General features: G+C 34.1%; 3 protein-coding genes across 7 annotated transcripts; 1 reads left to right on the top strand and 2 right to left on the bottom strand.

Annotated features, from left to right (window-relative positions):
• The first annotated feature begins 2969 nt into the window (after nt 1-2969).
• LOC146941971 (L-Aspartase-like family protein) lies at nt 2970-6084 on the top strand. Its single transcript, XM_085755901.1, has 6 exons — nt 2970-3321; nt 3394-3774; nt 4095-4243; nt 4375-4666; nt 4807-4971; nt 5527-6084. Exons 1-6 carry the CDS (start codon nt 3013-3015, stop codon nt 5773-5775), a joined length of 1545 nt encoding a protein of 514 aa, XP_085612027.1. The 5' UTR covers nt 2970-3012; the 3' UTR covers nt 5776-6084.
• Nucleotides 6085-7222: 1138 nt separating this feature from the next.
• LOC146941972 (uncharacterized) lies at nt 7223-10613 on the bottom strand. Of its 4 annotated transcripts, none has more exons than XM_085755906.1 (7): nt 10479-10613; nt 10247-10278; nt 9774-9847; nt 8691-8753; nt 8425-8572; nt 7846-8268; nt 7223-7671 (listed from the first exon to the last, which is right to left on the bottom strand). In XM_085755906.1, exons 1-6 carry the CDS (start codon nt 10585-10587, stop codon nt 8023-8025), a joined length of 672 nt encoding a protein of 223 aa, XP_085612032.1. In that variant the 5' UTR covers nt 10588-10613; the 3' UTR covers nt 7223-7671; nt 7846-8022. The 4 variants fall into 4 exon arrangements, with proteins under 4 accessions (XP_085612032.1, XP_085612031.1, XP_085612034.1 ...); XM_085755905.1 differs by having other exon boundaries at nt 7846-8271; XM_085755908.1 differs by having other exon boundaries at nt 10247-10294; nt 10479-10598.
• An 8126-nt stretch (nt 10614-18739) lies between these two features.
• Nucleotides 18740-23670, bottom strand: LOC146941973 (chromosome-associated kinesin-like protein). Of its 2 annotated transcripts, none has more exons than XM_085755904.1 (12): nt 23465-23670; nt 22831-22944; nt 22630-22746; nt 22445-22525; nt 22174-22245; nt 21961-22054; nt 21822-21853; nt 21342-21415; nt 20281-20343; nt 20014-20161; nt 19435-19857; nt 18740-19260 (listed from the first exon to the last, which is right to left on the bottom strand). In XM_085755904.1, exons 1-12 carry the CDS (start codon nt 23588-23590, stop codon nt 19159-19161), a joined length of 1446 nt encoding a protein of 481 aa, XP_085612030.1. In that variant the 5' UTR covers nt 23591-23670; the 3' UTR covers nt 18740-19158. The 2 variants fall into 2 exon arrangements, with proteins under 2 accessions (XP_085612030.1, XP_085612029.1); XM_085755903.1 differs by having other exon boundaries at nt 19435-19860.
• Between the last annotated feature and the right edge of the window lie 2854 nt (nt 23671-26524).

Consider the following 26524-nt stretch of genomic DNA (forward strand, 5'->3'; position numbering starts at 1 on the left):
GAAATATCTTAAACTATTGCAGCGGAAAATAGTTCAACATTTTAAAGTCTTGGCACGCAGGCCTTATTGGAAAATCTCATAAATTAGTTCATAAAAGAGACACGTAAGGAATAGAAGTAAAAGCAAGCCCCCATCCCGTTACGTATCAGAGCACCTAGACACCGACTGAGGAGTCCACTCACGAACGCCTCTAATCTTTATTACCTGCACATTACCCACGGTCGAGGCAACATATACGCAGAAGGGGTGAGATTTCATAATCAATACATTAAGCATATAATCCAATAAAATGCATTTAGCAACTTAAACATTAATAACATATCAACAATTAACAATCAGTATATTTTTCATTTCATAACAATACGATCATCAAATATCATTACTAATTTTCATCACAAATCATAATCAACTTAACACTCAGCTTGACGACACAACTCATCTTTGACCATGCAACTCTATCAACTCAACATCAACTCGACAACACAACTCATCTTAGACCATGCGACTCTATCAACTCAACAACAACTTGACAACTTAAACATCATGAAACTTCTTGATATGCAAATGCATGTGGTACCAATCAACAACAAATGAGCATAATATGCTCTTCAACGTGTGAGCACAAAGGCTGCCGGGCCTAAAGCCCCCAACTTTAATGAGCACAAAGGCTGCCGGGCCTAAAGCCCCCAACTTTAATGAGCACAAAGGCTGCCGGGCCTAAAGCCCCCAACTTTAATGAGCACAAAGGCTGCCAGGCCTAAAGCCCCCAACTTTAATGAGCACAAAGGCTGCCGGGCCTAAAGCCCCCAACTTTAATGAGCATGCAATGAACTCAAACTTCCAACGACTTAGACGACGACGTGAACAACTCATACGACTCATAATCATGGACAACTTCTTAAAATTCCAACAACATAGACCGACTCATGCAACTTCAAGACACTAACAGTCAACAGCAGCAACCAGCAACATTTACATCGTAAAACAGTGTTTAAATAACATAACAACATTAAAGGGAATGAATCATAACCACTTATCATCATAAAGCATCTTAAATAATTCTTATACAACATCATTACTAATCTCAGTCACCTAACAGACTTCTGGGACTTCTGAAAGCATCCTAAAAAACCCTCTTTCTTACTTCTAAGATCAACTCATGACTACACGTGCGAAAGGATCGCATCAGAACAATTTTGGGCAACTAACGGCCTAACTCGCAGTTGCGAGTAACTTTGCTCGCAATGGCGAGCAAAGCGTGCATTCTGGGTTCCTAAGTCATTACTCGCAGTGGCGAGTTATTCTGCTCGCAGTTGCGAGCTTACAGGTCACTCGCAGTTGCGAGTTGCATTGCTCGCAGTTGCGAGTTCTGGGTTCTAGCTCGCAGATGCGAGTGTTCTTGCTCGCAGGTGCGAGCGATGAATGTCAGTACGGCCAGAAACCTAAAAACTCCAACTTTTCACTTATTCTCCTAATTCTAACCTCAATTCAACATCTAATTATCATCTTATGGTATAACTAAGTTCTGTACACTAATTTAGCATCAACCTAACATCTTTTCATGATTCAATCATCCAATTCGGTCTTAAACCTAATTCCCAATTCTCACCAAAACTTAACCTAATCATGCCAAATTCATCCTATAGCATCATACCCTTAATAGTAATGAAAATTAGTCTCACCCTTACCTGATAATAGCAGAATCGCAGCTCTCCCTCTAGTTCTCCTCTTTTCTGACTTTTCTCCCTTTTTCTCCAAAAACGTACGTATTCTATTTTCTAACTTTTGTTGTCTATTTATCTCTTCTAATTACTCTTATCACTACCAATTGCTCATCTCACATCACAGCCCAATTTTTCATATTTTTATTTTATTTATCAAATCTTATTTTATTTAATAATAAAATAAGTCATAACAACATAGCAACTTCACCACAACAAAATACTCCACATTATGCAGTTATAAATCATATAACCCACTCAACTTCATGAATCATAAAATTCACACATATCAATCATGAAAATCACGTAAATCATATATATAAATATATTTTTAAATAATCGAATAATTAAGACGGGCGTTACAACACCCTTGCTAAGAAATGAGCAACATAATTTGCTTGTCTCATAGTAAAACTTATCTCAAAATTTGGACATTAATTTAAAAGTGATTTACATGTGCTCAATAAATTGCCAAATTCGAACTGATTCATAGAGTTATCAATTGTAACATGACCCATTAATTTATTTTTATTTTTTTAGTCTTGCTAACTAGTGCTATCAGGGCATTGGTTAAGGAATCTACAAATAGAAATTTTGTCATGAAATTATAAGATGTTATTTTTGATCAAGTATTGATTACACATCTTTTACATTAAAATTTATTTGTTTTGGATGTTTAACCAATGCCCTTGGGGCACTTATTAGCATTCTCCTTATTTTTTAACTTCTCTTTTGATACTTCATCCGTTTTAAAATGAGTGTCGTTTTAGCCAAAAAAATTGTTTCAAAATTGACGTCACTTTCAGTTTTCAATGAAATACTCTCCGTAGTGACACAATTGACATTGTCACACATACCAATGCACAATTTTGATCAAAGTCTCCAAGTAGAAATCAAACTTTTTTCTACCAAAAAACTTAATTTTTTCACAGAAATGAAACTAACCCTATTTAAATGGACATTATAGACAGCCATACTCCTCCAACGAGCTGCCGCTCCAACCTCCGTCAAGATTTGCACTCAAACCATTGAAATTGAAATTGAAATTGAAATTTAATACAAAGATTTATGACTGAACTCAAGTTAGAATTCTGTTTTTGATTCATTTTAGAAAACAGAAGGTCTCGTGGCTGTTTCTAAAGGGTTGGATTAATCCAACGACACATATACAACAAAAGTGAACAACACAAGGGAATCCCTTTCCCCGTTTAAAAGAAGGTGACACACAACGCTCACACTCACTCATTCAGAACGCACTTATTTCGGCAAAAACCCTGAAAATTGTTCATCCATGGTTTTCTCTTCAGCTCTCTCTTCATCTTTCACTCTACCCTCTCCACTCCGCACCCACTCCCTTTGCCCCACCTTAACATCTCGATCCTCCACTTTCCCTAACCGCAAATTCATCCAAACCCGAATGCATGCCCATACCACCAACAATGCTGCTAAACCCAAAGAAGCTAAACTTTGGGGTGGAAGATTCGAAGAAGGCGTCACCGACGCCGTCGAACGATTCACTGAATCCGTCTCTTATGATAAACAGTTATACAAACATGACATTAGAGGAAGTATTGCACATGCATCCATGCTCGCTAAACAGGTAGGTTCTCTCTTTTTACACTTTAATTATTCAATGCATGTTAGTTACTTATTGAATTTGTGTTTTTTTTAGGGTTTGATCAGTGCGAGTGATAGGGATTCTATTATTGAAGGTTTGGGAGAGATTGAAAAGAGAATCGAGAGTGGTGAGTTTAATTGGAGAGCTGATAGAGAGGATGTTCATATGAATATTGAAGCTGCTCTTACTGATTTGATTGGTGAACCTGCTAAGAAGTTACATACTTCCAGAAGTAGAAATGATCAAGTTGTTACTGATTTACGACTTTGGTGTCGCGATGCTATTGATAAGATCTTAGCAAGTATAAAACAACTTCAACTTTCATTGCTTAAGCTGGCTTTGAACAATCAGGGTCTTATTGTTCCTGGTTATACTCATTTGCAGCGTGCGCAGCCTGTTTTATTACAGCACCTTCTGCTTGCTTATGTTGAAGAGGTTTGCTCTATAATTTTATTCATGTTTCTCTTACAAAGTATGGATTTGGTGTGTCTAAAATGAGCTATTCAATTTTCGGTTAAATATTCTGAAGCTTTGATGTTCTAAGTCTAACACCTCATAGATTTGTTATTCATATGCATGTTACGTTTATTGTTGAAATTAACAGTTGAAATTGTTTATTTTACCTAATAGAGTTAATTGTGTACTTTAGAGGAGTTGAATCCTAACATCATCGTTATTTTACCGGTTTATTCATTCGCTTGTGGGGTACGCTGTTTCAGTTTGAGCTCATTTAATTTTATTGACCCCTCTTGCAGATTGAGCGTGATGCTGGTCGTTTGATTGATTGTAGAGCTAGGATGAATTTTTGTCCTTTAGGGGCTTGTGCGTTGGCTGGTACAGGGCTTCCCATTGATCGATTCATGACATCGGATGCATTGGGATTTACTGCTCCAATGAGGAATAGGTATCTTACTTTTTACTGGTTTGAAATTGATCCATGTAGTTGGACCTGGCATGGGACTAATGTTAAATATGTGAATGTTCACGTTTTTTTCTTGGATAATTGATTACATGTTGTCTTGTCATATTGAATAGTATCGATGCGGTTTCTGACCGAGATTTCCTACTGGAGTTTCTCTCTGTTAATGCCATCACAGCAGTGCACCTTTCTCGACTTGGTGAAGAATGGGTACTGTGGGCTTCAGAGGAATTTGGATTTATCACCCCAAGCGATTCTGTTTCAACAGGAAGCAGTATAATGCCTCAGAAAAAGAATCCTGATCCAATGGAACTTGTTCGTGGTAAGTCTGCCAGAGTCATAGGGGGTTTGGTCACTCTTCTCACATTGTGCAAAGGACTTCCACATGCTTACAATCGTGATTTGCAGGTAGTTAGATATTCAAAGCATAATGTTTAACTTTTCTTGCCTTGCGTGTTTTCTCTGCAGTTCTTGTATTCATTTTTGTTGTTGTTTAAGCATTATTTATTTGAGATTCATTAAAAATGGTTGCTTTTGGTTGTAAGTAGGAAGACAAAGAACCAGTGTTTGACAGTGTTAGAACTATTTTGGGAATGCTTGAGGTCTCATCAGAGTTTGCAATGAACATTACTTTCAATCGGGAAAGAATACAAAAGGCTTTACCGGCTGGTTATCTTGATGCAACGACACTCGCTGATTATCTTGTTAAGAAGGTAACTCATATTGATTTAGCCTTCAGTTTGAGGTAAAAATTATGATATGAAGTGAAAGCATGGTATTATCATTATGCCCGCCACTGTCCAAGTTCAGATATGAACCAATCTCAAATCCCTGTTAATGTAACCCAGTACCGGCTGCCCTTGTAAATCTAAACATTCAGTGTTCAAGAAAACAAAATCAAACATCTTCTCCCTCTCATTCCCAAGAACCATTTGAATGAAGGAAATAGATGTATACAAAGTTTGTATAACTTCAAATGCAATAAACTTCCTCTGTACTAGTTTTCCACAATGATTATGGTTATCATTAGTCATCAATTGTCAGATTACATGAGCCTATTATTACAATCTTTCCACTTTTACAGGTTGTAGTCACTCGAAGACACAACATCTGTATATGACAATATTTTATGGACTTTATTCATTGTTGTTAGTTTATTGTATCATTACATTTTAGGAATTATTTCTGACTTTTGAATCATGTATCCAATTTTCTTCTTATTCCGCAAATATGCCACCGATTCTTACCCTTTTTTCTTTCACATTCAGGGAGTGCCATTTAGAACATCTCATGATATAGCAGGAAAATCTGTTGCCTTGTGCACATCAAAGAATTGCCAACTGTTGGATTTGAGTCTTGATGAACTGAGAAGTATAAATCCAGTCTTTGACAAGGATGTGTATGAATTTCTTGGAGTAGAAAATGCAATCCAGAAATTTATTTCTTATGGTTCCACCGGGTCTGCTTGTGTTGCCGACCAACTCGATTATTGGATGAGAAAGCTTGAAATTAAGTGAAGAGTATCCTAGTTGTCACTGGGGAAGCTGTTTTTTATGACCTGAAATAATAAACTTGTGTTTAGCATAGATCATGTTGCATATTTGAATAGGTCAGTGTTACTGAATATTTGTGTCATTGTATGAATTTTAAATTTAGCCAAGGTTACTGAATGGGTAGTTTCAGAATCTCAAGAAGCATGCATGCCTTGAAGTCGTGAGCTTCTTGCATTATGAGCTGTTGTACAGTAATTTCACCATGCAGCCTGAACTTATGTATCTTTTTATGAAATAAAGTATTTGGATGGCTGTGTTGAGCAAAAAAATAAACTTAAATACTTAGCATTAATTAATTTAGCAACTACCAATAGAGTTGAGTCTAATGGAATGGGTTAGTCTGTCACAACGATGTGAATTAAAGTCTAAATCCCAATTGGGAGAACTGCCTACATTTAGTGTTCAACGTTTCGAATACCTCAAGTGGAGGAAACTTCTTGAAAACCAAGAAAAAATACCTTCAAGTTCAACCGCAACAAGTAAAGGAAGTTACTTGGCACCTATGATGGAGCGCCTGATATCTAATCCCCAAGAGTGCAGTAATGCGGATGCGTTATGTGAAAGGCGAAATGTCTTCAATTCTTTTGCTAAAACAAAATGAAGACATACTTAAAAAGGGAAGGAGTTTAATTGTGTCATGTGGATGAGAAACTAAAGAAAGTTACTTGGTAAAAAAAAAAAAAAAACTAAAGGAAGATGCAAGAGAGAAGACCGCAAGTCCGCAACCGCTATAGGAATTAAATTAGAGTCTCTTTATATTACCAAGTCCTTAGCTTATTGATTGTGTTTGAAGCAACGACTCTTCATTTATGATAGTGGAATCAATCAATTGTGGAGCACCTAACATATTTTAATAAAAAAAAATTGATGACTTGAAGAACAATGAGGTGAAGAAAATAAAACTTTGTTCAACACCTTTACTTGTTAGATGTAACAGTTCAAAATTACCAAGAGTTCAAAAATAAGAGTTACACAGCATAATCAAATTAAATGAAAAAAATCCCAATGAAAAACTCTTTCTAGGCCTTGCTTGTTTTGCAATATCTCATTTAGGGATTTATATCATCTCTTGATTGAATCCAATGTGAGGGGATTATGTTCATCATCTCACTGTTAAAAATCATTGAGTTCTACGATTTAAGAATACAGAATATCAACAAATTGACAGTTTTTTTGAACAAACTATTGCAATATAAGTGAAGACAAGGTACTAGTTATTGTTATTAGCACGGAAAAAACGGCAAGAAAAGGGTACTAGTGTTATTACAAAACCAGTTTAAAGAATAGAGAGCAAATCCCAAATTTAAGCTATCTAAGCCTACGATCACGACATAAATTAACATGTTTATGAGAAACATAATTTACTATGGATTATGTAGAATTTATAAAATTCTATTTTATGACAATCTGATTTTGAAACCACTCTCATGATACTAAACAAGAGATCCAGAAAACACAAGAGATTCAAATTAACAATGTAAATCACACTCAACAATTCAGCATCAGTATAGTTTTCAAAAACCAGGAATAACAAATTAAATGATTCCTGTTCTTTGATTTATCGCCAGAAAAGAAGACTGGGTGTGAAAACGAGAAGTTAATCAAACAGTTATCTTCCTGTTGATCTTCTTAAATGACGAAAATCAGCTGCTTTTCTAATGGCAGTCTCCAGAAGCACTCTTTCCTAGCTGGTTTCATCACCTAGTCCGATCTCATTGAATTATTTTTCTGAGTTTGAATTGTGTATGTTTTAGGTCTTGAGTTATTTTTCTGGAGTTGAGGACATTCCTTGGTAACAAGCTGAATTAGTGGCTTCCGAACAATCTTTTTCCGCCCTTGCTTTTGAGCATCTAAATTACCCTGCAATCAAATTGTCACGTGGATTAGTGAGCAAGTTGGGAAAACTGCAGCATATTCAAGCCAGATACCTTGATTTTACAGTATAGTAAATCTCAGCCAAGTCATTAAAATAGGTGCTAAATGCAAGAAAGGATTTTTCTGGTGACTAAGATCAGAGTTATGGAAGAAGAATACCAGTGAGTTCAGGATGTCACATAATGGCTTCTTGTTTGGCCCCTGGTTGTCTCTGCGACAGGCAGGTTTTTCAACCAGTGCACTCTGTAGTAGTTTGGCACATTCAGAAGCAATCACACCTCCATCTTTATTCGTAGAGCATTCTGAATTCTCTGATTTTGGTAATTCGTTGTCTGCCTATGATTTCAGTGGTTCCCTATTTGTGCACTTAGAACGTGTGCAGCCACATGATGGTCCGCAGCTCCCACCAGTGGATCGGCATTTGCACTTTGTAGTCTTGCACAAGGACTTCTTGCTGCATGAACAGCAAAGCCCTTCACGCACTCCTTCCCTCTTATAACTCTTTTCATATGAACCGCTCATTCCGGGGATATCCAATTTATTCTTGTCTTTACTTTCTTCAGAAAGAAGAAGATCCAGGCCCTGCTGATTAGAATATGCCACAATTTAATAAATAAGCAACCTATTTTACTTGTACTTCTTTAATAAATATATTTCTCCATAATAAATTACTTGTTTTAACTTTGAATCATATCTATTATACTAATACACTTCTAATTTGATGTCAATGATCCGAACCTGCTTCATTTCTCTGGAATCATGCTTCACCTTCCGCAATTGCAATTCTTTAAGTAGACCACTAAGGTTGTTTACTTGTTCCTTTGAAACTTGAATATCATCAAAACCCTTCTCGGGGATGTTAAGGTCTTCTTCCTGTGACTGAGACCTTGAAGTAAAAAAAAATGGGAGATGAAACACAGCATCAAATTAGAGTGATCTACTATGGTACTGCCAGCTCGTAGAAGTCAAGCAATACTGCAAAATGTAAACGAGTGAAAGTATACCTTGATTTTTCCTCTCTGTGCATCGCAACTTCTTCTTTCAGCTGTGCGATCTCCTCAGTCATCCTGACCATACAAGCGGTTAGAATAGAGGACTCTTAAAGTTATATACAATTCATGTCATGCTGACGACGATACTCTTCTAAACAAGTTTGTGACATACAAAATTATATTTTAAATGCTCTCAGATTAAAGGGAAGTTATCAGGTTATAGTACTGCATATGCATACTGGTAAAATATTGGTAAATATTAGCATGCTCATAAAACGAGACATGGAAAAAATGTTTTTTCGAATTATATACTTAGAATACTTAAACTACTGATGTATTATGGAACCGGAGTTGAATCTTTTGATTCATGGTATAATATTTGTTTATTTATGTTGAATTCAAGGTTTTGCTGGTAATTATTGGGCCACCAACAAGTGCCACTTGAATAAGTTTCTTCCCCATACCAATCAAATTTAATATCAAATTCAGTTGCCTATAAAACCAACTGTGCAAGCTACTAATACCTCAAACATTTGAGTAATGTAGAGCCAACTTGTTAAATTGAAGATAAATAAAGTGGCACCTCTAATCGAAGTGTCTAACAGAGTTCCGGAGAGTATATAATATTCAACGTTAACAGTTCAAACCGAAATATACACAAACTTCAGCGTAATAAAATCATCCCAAAATCTAACACAATTATGCTAACCTTTGAAGTTCAAACAATACAATAACTTTTTCCACTGGTCAGCTTTTAAAATTGTGATGCTACTAATAGTTCTTAACGTCTTGCAAAGTACATATTCCCACCCCAACATAAAGTAGCGTAAAAGATACATTTCAACGTTGTAAAAAATGAAACATACAGGTACACACAATTACCATCAGAAAACAGCATTTAGTCATGCAAAATTTACAGTTTACAAGTGAAGAAAGTCAATAAGAAATACTGATACTAAACCTACCAGAGATAAGCATTACAATTAACAACAATGAAAATATCAGCTGAACAGCAGGAGAGCCTGTTGCAGACCTATAAAGGCTGGAAATAAGTATAAGGCAATGAAGGGAATATAGGAGTGACACGAGACTTACTTTTCAATATTGGATTCATATTGAGAACGTAACTTGTGCAACTGAGTTGTGACTTCAAGTTCATGCTCATCATCCTGCACCAGTCATTATTTATGCATTTTGATATGTCAGGCCAACATGTAAATCAGGCTACTGCAACAAAACAGCAATCAAAACCATGAATATACATTTCCAACAGAAACAAACTTTGTCTAACTAACTAAGTCTTCAAAAAGGATACAAAATAACATTTACATCAGAGCTTAAACAGTAGAAATTTTCCATATAATACGGGCCACAAACCTGAACATGTCCTAGTAAAAGATACTATGACCAATGTTTGGCCGAAGTGGAAAGGAAACAAGGTATAAAAACGACTCTTGAGCAAGTGACAGGAAAACTAATGGATTGACTGCCTATCGAACTAAAATAACATCAAAGTGTATGTTGTTTGATCTACATGCAGTTGACAATTACAATAGATGAAGAATTACCTGAATTACTTGACCGTTTTTATTTTTGGAACCTACATGAGAAACAGCCTGTTATTAGTGAGAACAACCCAATTATTATGTGAGCTATGTACATTCAATTCAATAAAAAAAAACTAGCTTAAAGATGGATGAAAACAAAACAAGAATATTTATGTCAAGGAAACCATATAGAATTGAAATGGTTGTATAATCTCTGGAAAAAAGAAAGAAATGAAAACAGGAAATCAGATACATGTGACGAAAACCAGTGGCGGATCTTTGTTGTGACGGGGCTCAGTGAGCTGTCGTGGCACCCCAAAAATTTCCTTTCTTCTTGGACCATTTAGAATGGTGAAAACCATTCAACAACCCGCACCCACTTTTTCAATTTTCACATCTCACATCATTTTATCTCTCTTGTTCAACACTCATTCAATTTTTACCATCTTCAATGATTTTTCATTCAACACTCTACCCCACCACCTTTTATTTCTTATTCTTCTTGTTTAATTTTATATTTTTGTTTGTATAATTACATAAAATTACAGTTATCGATTATAATTAAATTAAAAAACACTTAACAAATTTTTTTTTTTGTAAAAACAAAATTTATTTAAATAATTTATTTTTATTTTCTTAACTTAAAATGCAATACAACAAACTAAGCACGCGGCACACAAATAACTTAAAATGCAAGGCAACAAACTAAGCACACAACACACAAGTAATTTATTTAGTATGATACAAATCATCTTCAATCACGAAACATTCCAAACTTTGTCCATATGTGCTTCACTAGATCTGATTGCAATTCGTGATGAACATTTGGATCACGCAACTCGAATCTAGCACGCACATGATTTGCAAAAGCGGGTAACACATCGGTCGAGTATGGTTGCGGTGTACTAGATCCGCTTCCCTCAGATTGCTCAAAATCAGTCCAACGTTGAGCATATGTATCTCGTTCATCCTCAACAATCCTATTATGTAATATGATGCATGACCTCATGATGATACCCAAATCGGCTATGTCCCACAAGCGAGCTGGTTCACGGATGATTTTAAATTGAGCTTGAGGCACTCCAAATGCACGTTCGATGTCCTTCCGACATCCCTCCTGATGTTTTGCAAATAACTTATCGGGTTCACTTTGAGGAAGTCTAATCGATTTGACGAAAGTTGGATAAGAAGGGTAGATACCAACAGCTAGATAGTATGTCATATTATAGGGACGTTGATTCACAAAGAAATTCACCCTTGGAGCCTTTCCTTGTTCCACATCATCAAACACTGGTGACCGGTCTAGAACGTTTATATCGTTCAACGTTCCTGGACATCCAAAAAAGGCATGTCAGATCCATAAATCATGAGATGCAACTGCTTCAAGAATAACTGCGGTGGTTCCCTTATCCCCCTAGTAAATTGACCTTCCCATGCTTTAGGACAATTTTTCCACTCCCAGTGCATGCAGTCAATACTCCCGATCATCCCTGGGAACCCCCGCATTTCACTAACATGTAGTATTATTTGCAGGTCATCTTGGGTTGGACCTCTCAGGTACACTTGCTCATACAATCGTATGATTCCTTTACAGAATCTACGTAAGCACTCCAATGCTGCAGTCCCCTATTTTGATGTATTCATCGACCGCATCTGCTGCCACACCATATGCTAACATTCGCATTGCGCTGTGGTACATTTTGCTAAGTGTGATATACCTTCTTTATTGGCTGCATCAACTCGCTGGGTGAAGTAGTTATCACTACTTGAAAGGTCTCCAACGATTCGAAGGAAAACGTGTTTTTGCATCCGGTACCGACGACGAAACATTGCATCGTTGTAACGCCCTCCTTTTTATTTAATTATTTTTATTAAGTTAAGGTTTATTTATGTGATTTATTTATATATATGAGGTGTTAATATTTTATTATGTGACATTATTCTATTATTTATTAGAATATGAGAATTATTAGTGTAAGTAGAATTGGAGGTTAGAATAGAAAGAAGAATAAGTTATTGGGCCTAAATAGATTTAGGAAGAGTGATTAGTATTATAAATAAGGAAGCTTAGGTTAGAAAGAGTTTTTACGTTAAACCGCTTTTTGGAAAAGAAGAGAAGAAAAAGGAGAACTCAGAGAGAGAACCCTAGGAAAGAAGAACGCTGCTTTTGATTTCAGAAAAACAATCTAAGGTAAGGGTGAGACTATCTTTCACTAATATTAAGTCTGTAGATCATTAGATTGCATCTAACATGTTTTGGGATGAGTTTTGTAAGATTATGAGAATTAGGGTTTGAGTGAGAATTGATGATTAGGTGATGAAAAACCGTTGAATTGATGTAGGGGGAGTCTCTATTCACCATAAGGATTGTATGAAAATATGGGTAGTGAAGGGTTTGTGTTCTTTCTTTGTTTTCATGATCTTTTAATGAATTCATATTTAATTCGTACTCTAATATGCTGCTGTGATTTTTGAATATATTCTGTCTCTGGATTCATTAATTTCATGTGCTAAATTCGTGGTTATTTCAGAGTTATGTTCGAGTTTAGTGTTTGTATGATGATTTATTCATAGTTGTCTGCCAATTTTGTTCTCGTGTTTCATAATCTGATCTGAGAGAGGATTTACGATTCGCATGATTCTTATTATGCAATTTATTCTCATACGAACTTTCTATTTTAATTTATATACATGATATATGGATGCAATGGGATTTTGGTTAGTCATATCAGTTTCGAAATTGTAACAATCGGTTACCATATAATATTCGTGCCTGGCTATTTGTTTTCATACCTTAGCTATCACTTAAAACACTTAATTAATTGTCGAACACAACAATATGAGAAGTATTAGGATAAAAAGGTGTTTTGATATTAGTTTAGAATATTGTGGCAAAAACGTTTGCCTATATATTGGCTTTAGAAATTGCTAGTGAGACTTGATTTAATTTCTTTTATTAAAACCAATGTTGTATATAATTTCTTTAATATGAGATAGTATTGGCCTGGGAAATATAACTTTACCATACATATTGTAATCTCAGTATGTGATATGAGATATTAATTGACATGCTAATTAACGATGTGTAATTGAAGTGTTATTTAAAGATGTGTAATTTATGTGATAATTGAAGATGATTATATAGTGATGTTACTAAATGACGATGGGTTATATAAGAATTGTTATATGCTGCACTTGTTGCTGTTTGCTGTTGTTGACCTTTAATGTCATGAAGTTGCATGAGTCGGTCTAAGTTGTCATGATTTAAGAAGTTGTCCATTTTAATGGAGTTGTATAAGATGTTCACGTTGTTGTCCAAGTTGCATTTAGAGTTGTGTTGTTGCATAGTCAGCGATGGGGGCTTAATGCCCGACAGGTCCAAATATGACCTTAGCGATGGGGGCTTAATGCCTGACAGGTCCTTTATGACCTTAGCGATGGGGGCTTAATGCCCGACAGGTCCAAATATGACCTTAGCGAAGGGGGCTTAATGCCCTGGTGGTACCACATGCATATTGAAGATGTCTAAGATGATTTAAGATGACTTGAGAAGTAGCAGTTGCATAGTCGAGTCGAAGTTGTTAAGATGTCAAGTTGATAAGTTATTAATGAAGTGCTATGATGAATGAAGACGAATGATTATATTTGATGTTAGATGTTGATGCTTATAAATAATGTTTGATGAAATGTGGTGACGTTTGTGATTAATATTGATGCTATGTGATGATTGTTGGTGACTATTATATGATGTATATGTTGTTAAATGTAATTTATGATTTATGAGCTTAATATTATTGTTTGAGAAATCTCACCCCTTCTGCGTATATGTTGCCTCGACCGTGGGTAATGTGCAGGTAATAAAGATTAGAGGCGTTCGTGAGTGGACTCCTCACTTGGTGTCTAGGTGCTCTGATACGTAACGGGATGGGGGCTTGCTTTTACTTCTATTCCTTACGTGTCTCTTTTATGAACTAATTTATGAAGATTTTCTAATAAGGCCTGCGTGCCAAGACTTTTAAATGTTGAACTATTTTCCGCTGCAACAGTTTAAGATTTTCACGATGCTGAATTTAAAGGATAATCATTATTATCTGTTTTTAAGAATTTTTAAGTAGTATGTGACATTCCGTTATGAATTATATACTCTGATTTAAATGAAATTTTCAAGTTGGGAAAACGGGGTGTTACAATTGGTATCAGAGCAGGTCGGTCCGTCCGGCCAAGTAGATGAGTCGTTGTGTCGCGTCGTCGTGATTTCTAGTTAGTAGTTATGTTTTATTACGTGATCAAATTTAACTGACTAACTTTGATGTGGTTTTGTGTTTTGTTTGAAGAAGCAATAACTAATTTTTTTTTTTTTTCTTGTGCTTTGAATTTCGAGGACGAAATTCTTTTAAGTTGGGGAGAGTTGTAACGCCCTCCTTTTTATTTAATTATTTTTATTAAGTTAAGGTTTATTTATGTGATTTATTTATATATATGAGGTGTTAATATTTTATTATGTGACATTATTCTATTATTTATTAGAATATGAGAATTATTAGTGTAAGTAGAATTGGAGGTTAGAATAGAAAGAAGAATAAGTTATTGGGCCTAAATAGATTTAGGAAGAGTGATTAGTATTATAAATAAGGAAGCTTAGGTTAGAAAGAGTTTTTACGTTAAACCGCTTTTTGGAAAAGAAGAGAAGAAAAAGGAGAACTCAGAGAGAGAACCCTAGGAAAGAAGAACGCTGCTTTTGATTTCAGAAAAACAATCTAAGGTAAGGGTGAGACTATCTTTCACTAATATTAAGTCTGTAGATCATTAGATTGCATCTAACATGTTTTGAGATGAGTTTTGTAAGATTATGAGAATTAGGGTTTGAGTGAGAATTGATGATTAGGTGATGAAAAACCGTTGAATTGATGTAGGGGGAGTCTCTATTCACCATAAGGATTGTATGAAAATATGGGTAGTGAAGGGTTTGTGTTCTTTCTTTGTTTTCATGATCTTTTAATGAATTCATATTTAATTCGTACTCTAATATGCTGCTGTGATTTTTGAATATATTCTGTCTCTGGATTCATTAATTTCATGTGCTAAATTCGTGGTTATTTCAGAGTTATGTTCGAGTTTAGTGTTTGTATGATGATTTATTCATAGTTGTCTGCCAATTTTTTTCTCGTGTTTCATAATCTGATCTGAGAGAGGATTTACGATTCGCATGATTCTTATTATGCAATTTATTCTCATACGAACTTTCTATTTTAATTTATATACATGATATATGGATGCAATGGGATTTTGGTTAGTCATATCAGTTTCGAAATTGTAACAATCGGTTACCATATAATATTCGTGCCTGGCTATTTGTTTTCATACCTTAGCTATCACTTAAAACACTTAATTAATTGTCGAACACAACAATATGAGAAGTATTAGGATAAAAAGGTGTTTTGATATTAGTTTAGAATATTGTGGCAAAAACGTTTGCCTATATATTGGCTTTAGAAATTGCTAGTGAGACTTGATTTAATTTCTTTTATTAAAACCAATGTTGTATATAATTTCTTTAATATGAGATAGTATTGGCCTGGGAAATATAACTTTACCATACATATTGTAATCTCAGTATGTGATATGAGATATTAATTGACATGCTAATTAACGATGTGTAATTGAAGTGTTATTTAAAGATGTGTAATTTATGTGATAATTGAAGATGATTATATAGTGATGTTACTAAATGACGATGGGTTATATAAGAATTGTTATATGCTGCACTTGTTGCTGTTTGCTGTTGTTGACCTTTAATGTCATGAAGTTGCATGAGTCGGTCTAAGTTGTCATGATTTAAGAAGTTGTCCATTTTAATGGAGTTGTATAAGATGTTCACGTTGTTGTCCAAGTTGCATTTAGAGTTGTGTTGTTGCATAGTCAGCGATGGGGGCTTAATGCCCGACAGGTCCAAATATGACCTTAGCGATGGGGGCTTAATGCCTGACAGGTCCTTTATGACCTTAGCGATGGGGGCTTAATGCCCGACAGGTCCAAATATGACCTTAGCGAAGGGGGCTTAATGCCCTGGTGGTACCACATGCATATTGAAGATGTCTAAGATGATTTAAGATGACTTGAGAAGTAGCAGTTGCATAGTCGAGTCGAAGTTGTTAAGATGTCAAGTTGATAAGTTATTAATGAAGTGCTATGATGAATGAAGACGAATGATTATATTTGATGTTAGATGTTGATGCTTATAAATAATGTTTGATGAAATGTGGTGACGTTTGTGATTAATATTGATGCTATGTGATGATTGTTGGTGACTATTATATGATGTATATGTTGTTAAATGTAATTTATGATTTATGAGCTTAATATTATTGTTTGAGAAATCTCACCCCTTCTGCGTATATGTTGCCTCGACCGTGGGTAATGTGCAGGTAATAAAGATTAGAGGCGTTCGTGAGTGGACTCCTCACTTGGTGTCTAGGTGCTCTGATACGTAACGGGATGGGGGCTTGCTTTTACTTCTATTCCTTACGTGTCTCTTTTATGAACTAATTTATGAAGATTTTCTAATAAGGCCTGCGTGCCAAGACTTTTAAATGTTGAACTATTTTCCGCTGCAACAGTTTAAGATTTTCACGATGCTGAATTTAAAGGATAATCATTATTATCTGTTTTTAAGAATTTTTAAGTAGTATGTGACATTCCGTTATGAATTATATACTCTGATTTAAATGAAATTTTCAAGTTGGGAAAACGGGGTGTTACAATCGTCATATGTAGGCTCATTGGCGAAGTAGTCGTCAATTAGTCTTTGGTTTGCCGCTACATGATCTCTATTGAAATATTTTCTACTACAAGATCCACTACCTTCCTCTATTTTTTTCCGACGCTAAATAAATCGGTTGACGATATAAGTGTCTTCAATATCACGTTTTTGTTTGTAGGCTTCGATATCAAAAGGATCCATTGATAGTTTTTAGTGATATTAGAAGTATATTGCGGATTCATTGGCAGCCGCCTAGTTTAGGATGGATTAGACTAAATACAGATGGAGCATCTAAAGGAGAAGATATTGCGGGATGTGGAGGAGTTCTAAGGGGAAATAATGGTGAGTGGATTTGTGGGTTTTCAAAAGGTTTAGGAGCATGTAGTGCATATGTTGCAGAGCTTTGGGGTGTGCTTGAAGGTTTGAAGTTGGCTCTATCTCATGGGTTTCTAAGGGTGGAGCTTCATGTTGATTCTAAAGTAGTGGTTAACACTATTTCTTTTGCAAAAGGTGGGTCATCTACCGGGTGGACTTTGGTTCAAAATATTAGAAGACTTTTGGAGTTGGATTGGGAGGTTAAAATTTGTCATTCATATAGAGAAGCAAATTTTTGTGCGGATGCTTTGGCGAATTTGGCATGTGATGGTGGTTTTACTATGATTTTATATGAGCAATGTCCTGCTCAAGTTAGATCCATTTATTTAGCTGATGTTGTTGGAGTTTATACTCCACGCTTAGTTAATCGTTAGTTTCTCTTTTTTCTGGGCTTCGGCCCTCTTGTATTCCAAAAAAAAAAAAAGAAGTATATATGAATGAGATTTGTGATATTGGAAGTAGATATGAATGAGATTTGTGATATTGGAAGTAAATATGAGTCCCTATATATAAGTACATTGTGTGGTGGACACTGACGGATTCGAAATAAGTTATTGTATTGTATTAAAGCAAACAGTTGGGATAATTATTAAAGCAAATAGTATGTGAAATAATGGGCACACATTCCAACGAATGGAGGAAGACCTTCAAAATAGTATGTGAACTAAGTCACGGATAATTATTAAAGCAAACATTAGGGACCAGACAATTATGGATTGTGATTGAAGCAACGACTCTTCATTTATGATAGTGGAATCAATCAATTGTGGAGCACCTAACATATTTTAATAAAGAAATTTGACTTGAAGAATAATGATGTGAAGAAAATAAAACTTTGCTTGACTCAAACTCTATGTAATGTAATGTAATGTCCTTTGAGCATTTTAAAAGATGATTTTCTTTGCTTAATGATGTGAAGAAAATAAAACTTTGCTTGACTCAAACTCTATGTAATGTAATGTAATGTCCTTTGAGCATTTTAAAAGATGATTTTCTTTGCAGAAAAGAACAAATTAGTTTAGATGAAAAAGTCTAAAGTTAATTGAAAAAAATCCCGATGAAAAACTCTTTCTAGGCCTTACTCGTTTTACAAATCATATTCAGGGATTTATATCATCTCTTGTTTGAATCCAATGCGAGGGGATTATGTTCAACATTTCACTGTTAAAACTCATTGAGTTTTACGATTTAAGAACCAGCAAATCAACAACTTACAGAAAATCAACAAATTGACAGTTTTTTAGAACAAACTATTGCAGTAAAAGTGAAGACAAGTTATTGTATTACAAAACCAGTTTGAAGAGTAGAGAGCAAATCCCAAATTTAAGCTCTCTAAGCTTAAATATAAGCTCTCTACGATCACAACATAAATTAACATGTTTATGAGAAACATAATTTACTATGAATTATGTAGAATTTATAAAATTCTATTTTATGACAATCTGATTTTGAAACCACTCTCATGATACTAAACAAGAGATCCAGAAAACACAAGAGATTCAAATTAACAATGTAAATCACACTCAACAATTCAGCATCAGTATGAGTTTTCAAAAACCAGTAATAACAAATTAAATGATTCCTGTTCTTTGTTTTATCCCCAGAAGAGAAGACTGGGTGTGAAAACGAGAAGTTAATCAAACAGTTATCTTCCTGTTGATCTTCTTAAATGACGAAAATCAGCTGCTTTTCTAATGACAGTCGCCAGATGCACTCTTTCCTAGCTGGTTTCATCACCTAGTTCAATCTCATTGATTTATTTTTCCGAGTTCCAATAATGTATGTTTCAATACTTCAGTTATTTTTCTGGAGTTGAGGACATTGGATCCTTGGTAACAAGCTGAATTACCGGCTTCCTGGTATTCTTTTTCCGGCCTAGCTTTTGAGCATCTATATTACCCTGCAATCAAATTGTCACGTGGATTAATGAGCAAGTTGGGAAAACTGCAGCATATTAAGCCAGATACCTTGATTTTACAGTATAGTAAATCTCAGCCAAGTTATTAAAATAGGTGCTAAATGCAAGAAAGAATTTTTCTGGTGACTAAGATCAGAGTTATGGAATGAAGAATACCAGTGAGTTCTGGATGTCACATAATGGCTTCTTTTTGGGCCCCTGATTGTCTCTGCGACTGGCAGGTTTTTCAACAAGTGCACTCTCTAGTAGTTTGGCACATTCAGAAGCAATCACGCCTCCATCTTTATTCGTAGAGCATTCTGAATTCTCTGATTTCGGTAACTCATTTTCTGCCACTGATTTCAGTGGTTCCCTATTTGTGCACTTAGAACCTGTGCAGCCACATGATGGTCCACAGCTTCCACCGGTGGATCGGCATTGGCACTTTGTAGTCTTGCACAAGGACTTCTTACTGCAAGAACAGCAAAGCCCTTCACGTGCTCTTTCTCTCTTAACACTCTTTTCAGTTGAACTGCTCATTCCAGGGATATCCAGTTTATTCTTGCCGTTACTTTCTTCAGAAAGAAGAAGATCCAGGTCCTGCTGATTAGAATATGCCACGGTTTAATAAACAAGCAACCTATTTTACTTGTACTTCTTTAATAAATATATTTCTCCATAATAAATTACTTGTTTTAACTTTGAATCATATCTATTATACTAATACACTTCTAATTTGATGTCAATGGTCCGAACCTGCTTCATTTCTCTGGAATCATGCTTCTCCTTCCGCAATTGCAATTCTTTAAGTAGACCACTAAGGTTGTTTACTTGTTCCTTTAAATCTTGAATATCATCAAAATCCTTCTCGGGGCTGTTAAGGTCTTGTTCCTGTGACTGAGACCTTGAAGTAACAAAAAAGGGAGATGAACCACAACATCAAATTAGCGTGATCTACTATGGTACTGCCAGCTCGTAGAAGTCAAGCAATACTGCAAAATGTAAACGAGTAAAAGTATCTACCTTGATATTTCCTCCCTGTGCATCTCAACTTCTTCTTTCAGCTGTGCAATCTCTTCAGTCATCCTGACCATACAAGCGGTTAGAATAGAGGACTCTTAAATTTATATACAATTCATGTCATGCTGACGATGATACTCTTCTAAACAAGTTTTTCACATACAAAATTATACTTTAAGTGCTCTCAGATTATAGGGAAATTATCAAGTCATAGTACTGTCTACGCATACTGGTAAATATTAGCATGCTCATAAAACGAGAAATGGAAAAAAAATGATTTTTCGAATTATATACTTAGAATACTTAAACTACTGATGTAGTATGGAACCGGTGTTGAAGCTTTTGATTCATGGTATGATATTTGTTTATTTATGTTGAATTCAAGGTTTTGCTGGTAATTATTGGGACACCAGTAAGTGCCTCTTGAATAAGTTTCTTCCCCACACCAATCAAATTCAGTTGCCTAAAAAACCAACCGTGCAAGCTACTAATACCTCAAATATTTGAGTAATGTAGAGCCCAACTTGTTAAATTGAAGATAAATAAAGTGGCACCTCTAATCGAAGTCTCTAACAGAGTTTCCGAGAGTATATAATATTGAATGTTAACAGTTCAAACCGAAATATACACAAACTTCAGCGTAATAAAATCATCCCAAAATCTAACACAGTTATGCTAACCTTTGAAGTTCAAACAATAAAATAACCACTTCCACTGGTCAGCTTTTAAAAACTTGTGATGCTACTAATAGTTCTTGAAGTCTTGCAAAGTGCATATTCCCACCCCAACATAAAGTTGCGCAAAAGATACATTTCAACATTCTAAAAAATGAAACTTACAGGTACACACAATTACCATCAGAAAACAGCATTTAGCCATGCAAAATATACAGTTTACAAGTGAAGAAAGTCAATAAGAAATACTGATACTAAACCCACCAGAGATATGCATTACAATTAACAACAATTAATAATATCAGCTCAGCAACAGTCTGTTGAAGACCTATAAAGGCTGGAAATAAGTATTAGGCAAGGAAGAGAATATCGGAGTGACATGAGACTTACTTTTCGATATTGGATTCATATTGAGAACATAACTTGTGCAACTGAGTGGTGACTTCAAGTTCGTGCTCCGCATCCTGCACCAGTCATTGTTTATACATTTTGATGTTAGGCCTACATGTTAATCAGGCTACTGCAATAAAACAGCGATCAAAACCATGCAATATACATTTCCAACAGAAACAGCCTTTGTCTTACTAATTAAGTCTTCAAAAAGGATACAAAATAGCATTTACATCAGAGCTTAAACAGTAGAAACTTTCCATATAATATCAGTAGCATAATCATGATTGGACACATTCTCAAATACGGGCCACAAACCTTAACATGTCCTAGTAAATGATTCTATGACCAATGTTCGGCCAAAGTGGAAAGGAAACAAGGTATAAAAAAGACTCTTGAGCCAGTGACAGGAAAAATAACATCAAAGTATGTGTTGTTTGATCTACATGCAGTCAATAATTACAATAGATTGAGAATTACCTGAATTACTTGACCATTTTTATTTTTGGAACCTACATGAGAAACGGCAAAGAAAGAAAGGAAATGAATGAATTTAACAGGTCAAACACGAGTTAAATAAATGAAAATTCAAACCAAACATGCATTCAGATCTTCTTACCAGATGAACGATTTAATATAGCTTTTCGTGTTGCTATCATATCTTTTAGACGTTTAATTGCAGCAGAAGCTTCCTCAGTCTTTCGTTGCAATACCTGATGTAAGAAAAAAATGAGAGAAAAGTAATATGAATAAGAAAGGTACCAAGTGAATAGCCACAACCATGAGAGATAAAAGGTCATAAAAAGTCTTGAATAAGATTCGACAAACGAACCATTTTAAGCGTCTGGTTAGAAGTACGCAAACTGTGAGCCTTTATTTCATTCCTTCTTCCCTCCTTCTTAAGCTGATTATTTAGAAACATATTTCCATAAGATAAATATGCTGATACTAACCCAAAGGGATATATACTAGATACAAGTACAACAACTAGATTCAAATTATACCCATAAGATACTTGAGCACTGTTACACCATTAGTAAGATTTTTCTCAATCCAAAATTCAATCCTCTAATATCAAAAGTAAGAGAATGTTGAAAACATACCTGAAGAACTTCCTTTTCAAGTAAAGCCTTGCATAATCTGAATCGCACAGACTCTAACTTGATCTTACATTGCAGTTGAACCTATACGTAAACACAAGTTGATAAAAAAAAACTAAAGAAGAATTGGCAAGAAATAAAGCTGTACTAATACAACCAAAAAGGTACATTCATGTAAGCAATTTCACCTTCTGAGCTTTCAAACTCTGAATCTCATATTGCAACTGCTTTGTTGATTCATCTGCTTTTTTCCTATGAGTTGAAAATTGGGATTGAGATCCCAGTTTTTTCTTCAATTCAGATACCTGCAACAGCACGAGAAAAAAAAAACACATGACGGTCTTACTATAACGTTTACTTTCACTCTACCAATGCAAACTAATGTTTACCTGATCTTCAAGTAAGTTCAGCTTCTGAAGATAATCTTTCTTAAGCTTTTCAACTCCATCATTAGAAGCCGAAGAATCATTCCCCTTTTGTTTTTTCAACTCCTCAATCTCAGTCTACCAAATTACACAACACCAATAAACAATCCCTCTTCTACAATTAATACTTAATTCTTACAACAAATTATTCGTTCATAGTAAATTAATTTTACAAAATCTTGAAATTAGCAATCTCAATCTCAGTATAGAAATCCCTAAATCAAGTCATTCCCTTTAGAAAATTCAAAATGCTTCAATGCAAAATCTAAAAAACCTATAATGAAACTTTACGCAAATACTGATGTTAATTAAGCTCATACACTTGATAGAAATGAAAATTAATCATTTATAAAATAAATAAATAAATTAAAAGTTAAAACATACTTAAGCTAACAACATTTTGACATTACAAATCTCAGTATCAAAATCCCTAGATTAAATTATTCGATTTCAAAAATTCAAAACACTTCCGATTCAAAATCTAAGAAACTTTTTACAAAACTGCATGTTAATCTCATTAAAATTGTTAGAAATGAAAATCTAAGAAGATGATCCAGATCTGAACCAAACAATGCGTGATGAAATTGTAAACACTGACCTGATACGCTTTGTTCTCTCGTTCGAGTTCACGAATCCTCTCTTCGTAATGTTGCTTTTCGTTTGAGTCGGAAGGTGATGCATCGATTGGACTGGATTGTTTAGATCTGCGAGTTGTCTTCTTCATGATCCTCAACAAGTGAAAAGAGAGAGATGAGTTTTTTTGAAATGGAACTGGTTTTCAACGGCTACCGAAATGTGTAGGATCGAATCAACCATTGCTTTGAAGCGGCTATATAACGTTCATGTTTATTCGCCCCAATAGCAACCAATCATGAAATGCCACGTCACTAACGTTATTGAAAACCTGTGGAGGGAACCTTGCCCGTTCAAATTTTCATTTTATCTATTTCCTTTTTTTACGCATTTTTTCTTTTATCTATTTCCATCTATCTCAATCTATCTATACTATTGTGTTTTTTGTTCTTGCGGTGCGGTAATCTTTTTAATCTTAAGAACTTCTGTAAAACAAATATCTTATTTTAGTATAATTTTAATAGTAAAATTAATAACTTCTGTAAAGACGATTATCTTGTTTTAGTATAAATATAATAATTAACGATTGAATAAAATACAAAAATATAATTTTAAAATATCTGTAAATGAATAATATTTTAAGGATATTAAGAACATTCAATTTTTTAAGAAAATTAAGCATTGTCTTATGATATGTAGTAATTTAATAAATAGAATTTATGGTTAAATAAGTTTTTAGTCTCAATTCATACAAAAATATTTTAGTTTTTTTAAAATTACGAGTTTTCAAGTTTGGTCCTATTAATTTTCAATGATAGCTTTATGGTTCGCAAGAATAGTCCCTACTTTAAAAGCTATTTATAGAAAATTGATATTTTTAGTCTTCAAAATAGTAAAAAAAAAAATTAGGACTAAATCTATATCACACTTATTACTCTTGTAAAATGTAAATGAGGACTAAAAATGAATATATTTTTTTGAGAGACTAAACTTAAAATTTCATAATTTTGTAGGGACAAAAAATATATTTAAGCATAAAATTTATCTTTAACTTTCTTTAGACATAAACAAAAAATAAGAGAAGAGAAAATTACAAAGAGAAAAAAAGTTTGCATTCTAACTAAATTTTTTTAGTGTGAATCATCAGGTATCATCTGCTTATAACAACAAAGACTAATAAACAGTAATTCTTTAAACCGAATAAAACTAAAACGAGTGACAAATATCTTTCTAAGAGATTTAACAATGTTGTATTTCATAATTTTATAGTAAATAAAATAAAAGTAAAAAAGTATATATTATATATTTTACTCTAGACTAGACAAATGAAAAGAATAAAGTAAATTTCAAAATAAACAAGAAAGTACTAATAGATAAATAAAATTAAAAAAAATGTTTATTTGAAACTTGAGTAGAGAAAAAGTTAATTATGTGCAACATTGTTTTGTACTTTTTATCCAACAAATGTGACAAGTCAAATAGAAAGAAAATAATACATGGTTAAATATAATTACTAAAATTATAAGCTTTTAAACTTCGTATCTATTACGTTTTTAATTCGAATTTTAGTATTTGTCTATTGTAGTTTATATGAATGATCTTTAATTTGAAATCTTTGTATAAAAATATTAATATTTTTAATTCTTAAAATAGTCCCTGTAAGATTCAAATATTGACTAAAATTTGAAGTGAAAATCGAAGTACTAAACTTGAACGCTTACAATTTAATAGGAATTAAAATCGAAGTACTAAAATTGATCTTTAACTCTACACATGGCTGTTATAAAGCTCTCTGACTCAAACTACAATTATTTATACTTTAATGCGTGTTTGTGCATATGTGTCATATTTGAATCATAAAAGATTCGATAAAGATTACCAACTTTTGTAGTCTCAAATCTAGTTCCATTTTCACAGAGGTAGCAATCATTAGCATTATGGTTGATTAAAATAAGCTAAACTAAACCCATTTGGGTTGGCCTGATGGTATTGGCTTGGGTCTCGGGAGTGTGCTCCTCCGCAAGGTCTCAGGTTCGATTCTATCCGGTGCCAATTTAGGTGGGCTATTTAGCTTCTTCAATAAAAAAAGTAGTTTCAAAAAGTAGTTTCATGTGTTGCACCAACACTTCAAATTTAAGATCAATGACTAAGACGACACTTACATATTGCACCAACACTTCACTTACATATTGCACCAACACTTCAAATTTAAGATCAATGACTAAGACGACACTTACAGATATTAACACATGTAGTTAATATACACATGTAGTTGCAAATTAACACACAGTCCATATTTTTTAAATTATTATCGGTGCTTTGTGTTTATGCTTCATAGCCACTTTCATTCCAAGCAAATAAATATAGCAAACTGAGAGAATGAATAAATGATAATTCGTTCTTTCAAAAAAAAATAAAAAAGATAATTCGTGCATACCAAACATGACACCTAGAAATGGTGTTCGAGCACAAAGTCAGAGAGATCCAATCGCCCAAACATAAAGGCACTCAAACTTGTGAACCAAATCAACAACACAATTTCAGTTGAAGTAGATAATCCACACCGAAAAAATAAATTGAAAAAATATAAAGTAATGAGAAACATACTCATTAAAATTGTCTATGATAGAACCATTCATTGGCAAGGAGCAGCACTCCAAGGAGGCATCTCGAATGAAGATTTGATTTTAGGTATAATTACATTTTTTGTCTAAAATTTATTTTGGTCTTTTTTATTTTGAAAAATTCATTTTATTCCTTTACCTTTTGCAACATTTTACAAATTCATTCATCCGTCCTTTAAAAGTAAGTTGATGTGACTGTTAGCCTTTTTATGTGGCCTCTGTGACACGTCAAAAAATGGATGAGTTGATCATCATCATCTTTCCCAAAATTTGAATTAGGATTAATCTTCTTCCCCGGAATACTCTAGTAATTTGTAAAAATTATTATCTGAATCTTAAATTCTCACTTATTACATCTCATTCATTCATGCTTCAACCTCCAAATTTCATTCTCTCCTTTTACATCCTTACAAAACCATCTTTACCATAAATTAATGGATTCGATGAATTTTTCTCATTTC

This window comes from Medicago sativa, chromosome 3 (genome assembly GCF_051527215.1).
Source record: "Medicago sativa cultivar Bolivia chromosome 3, Bolivia_mono, whole genome shotgun sequence".
In the NCBI taxonomy this organism is placed as follows: domain Eukaryota; kingdom Viridiplantae; phylum Streptophyta; class Magnoliopsida; order Fabales; family Fabaceae; genus Medicago; species Medicago sativa.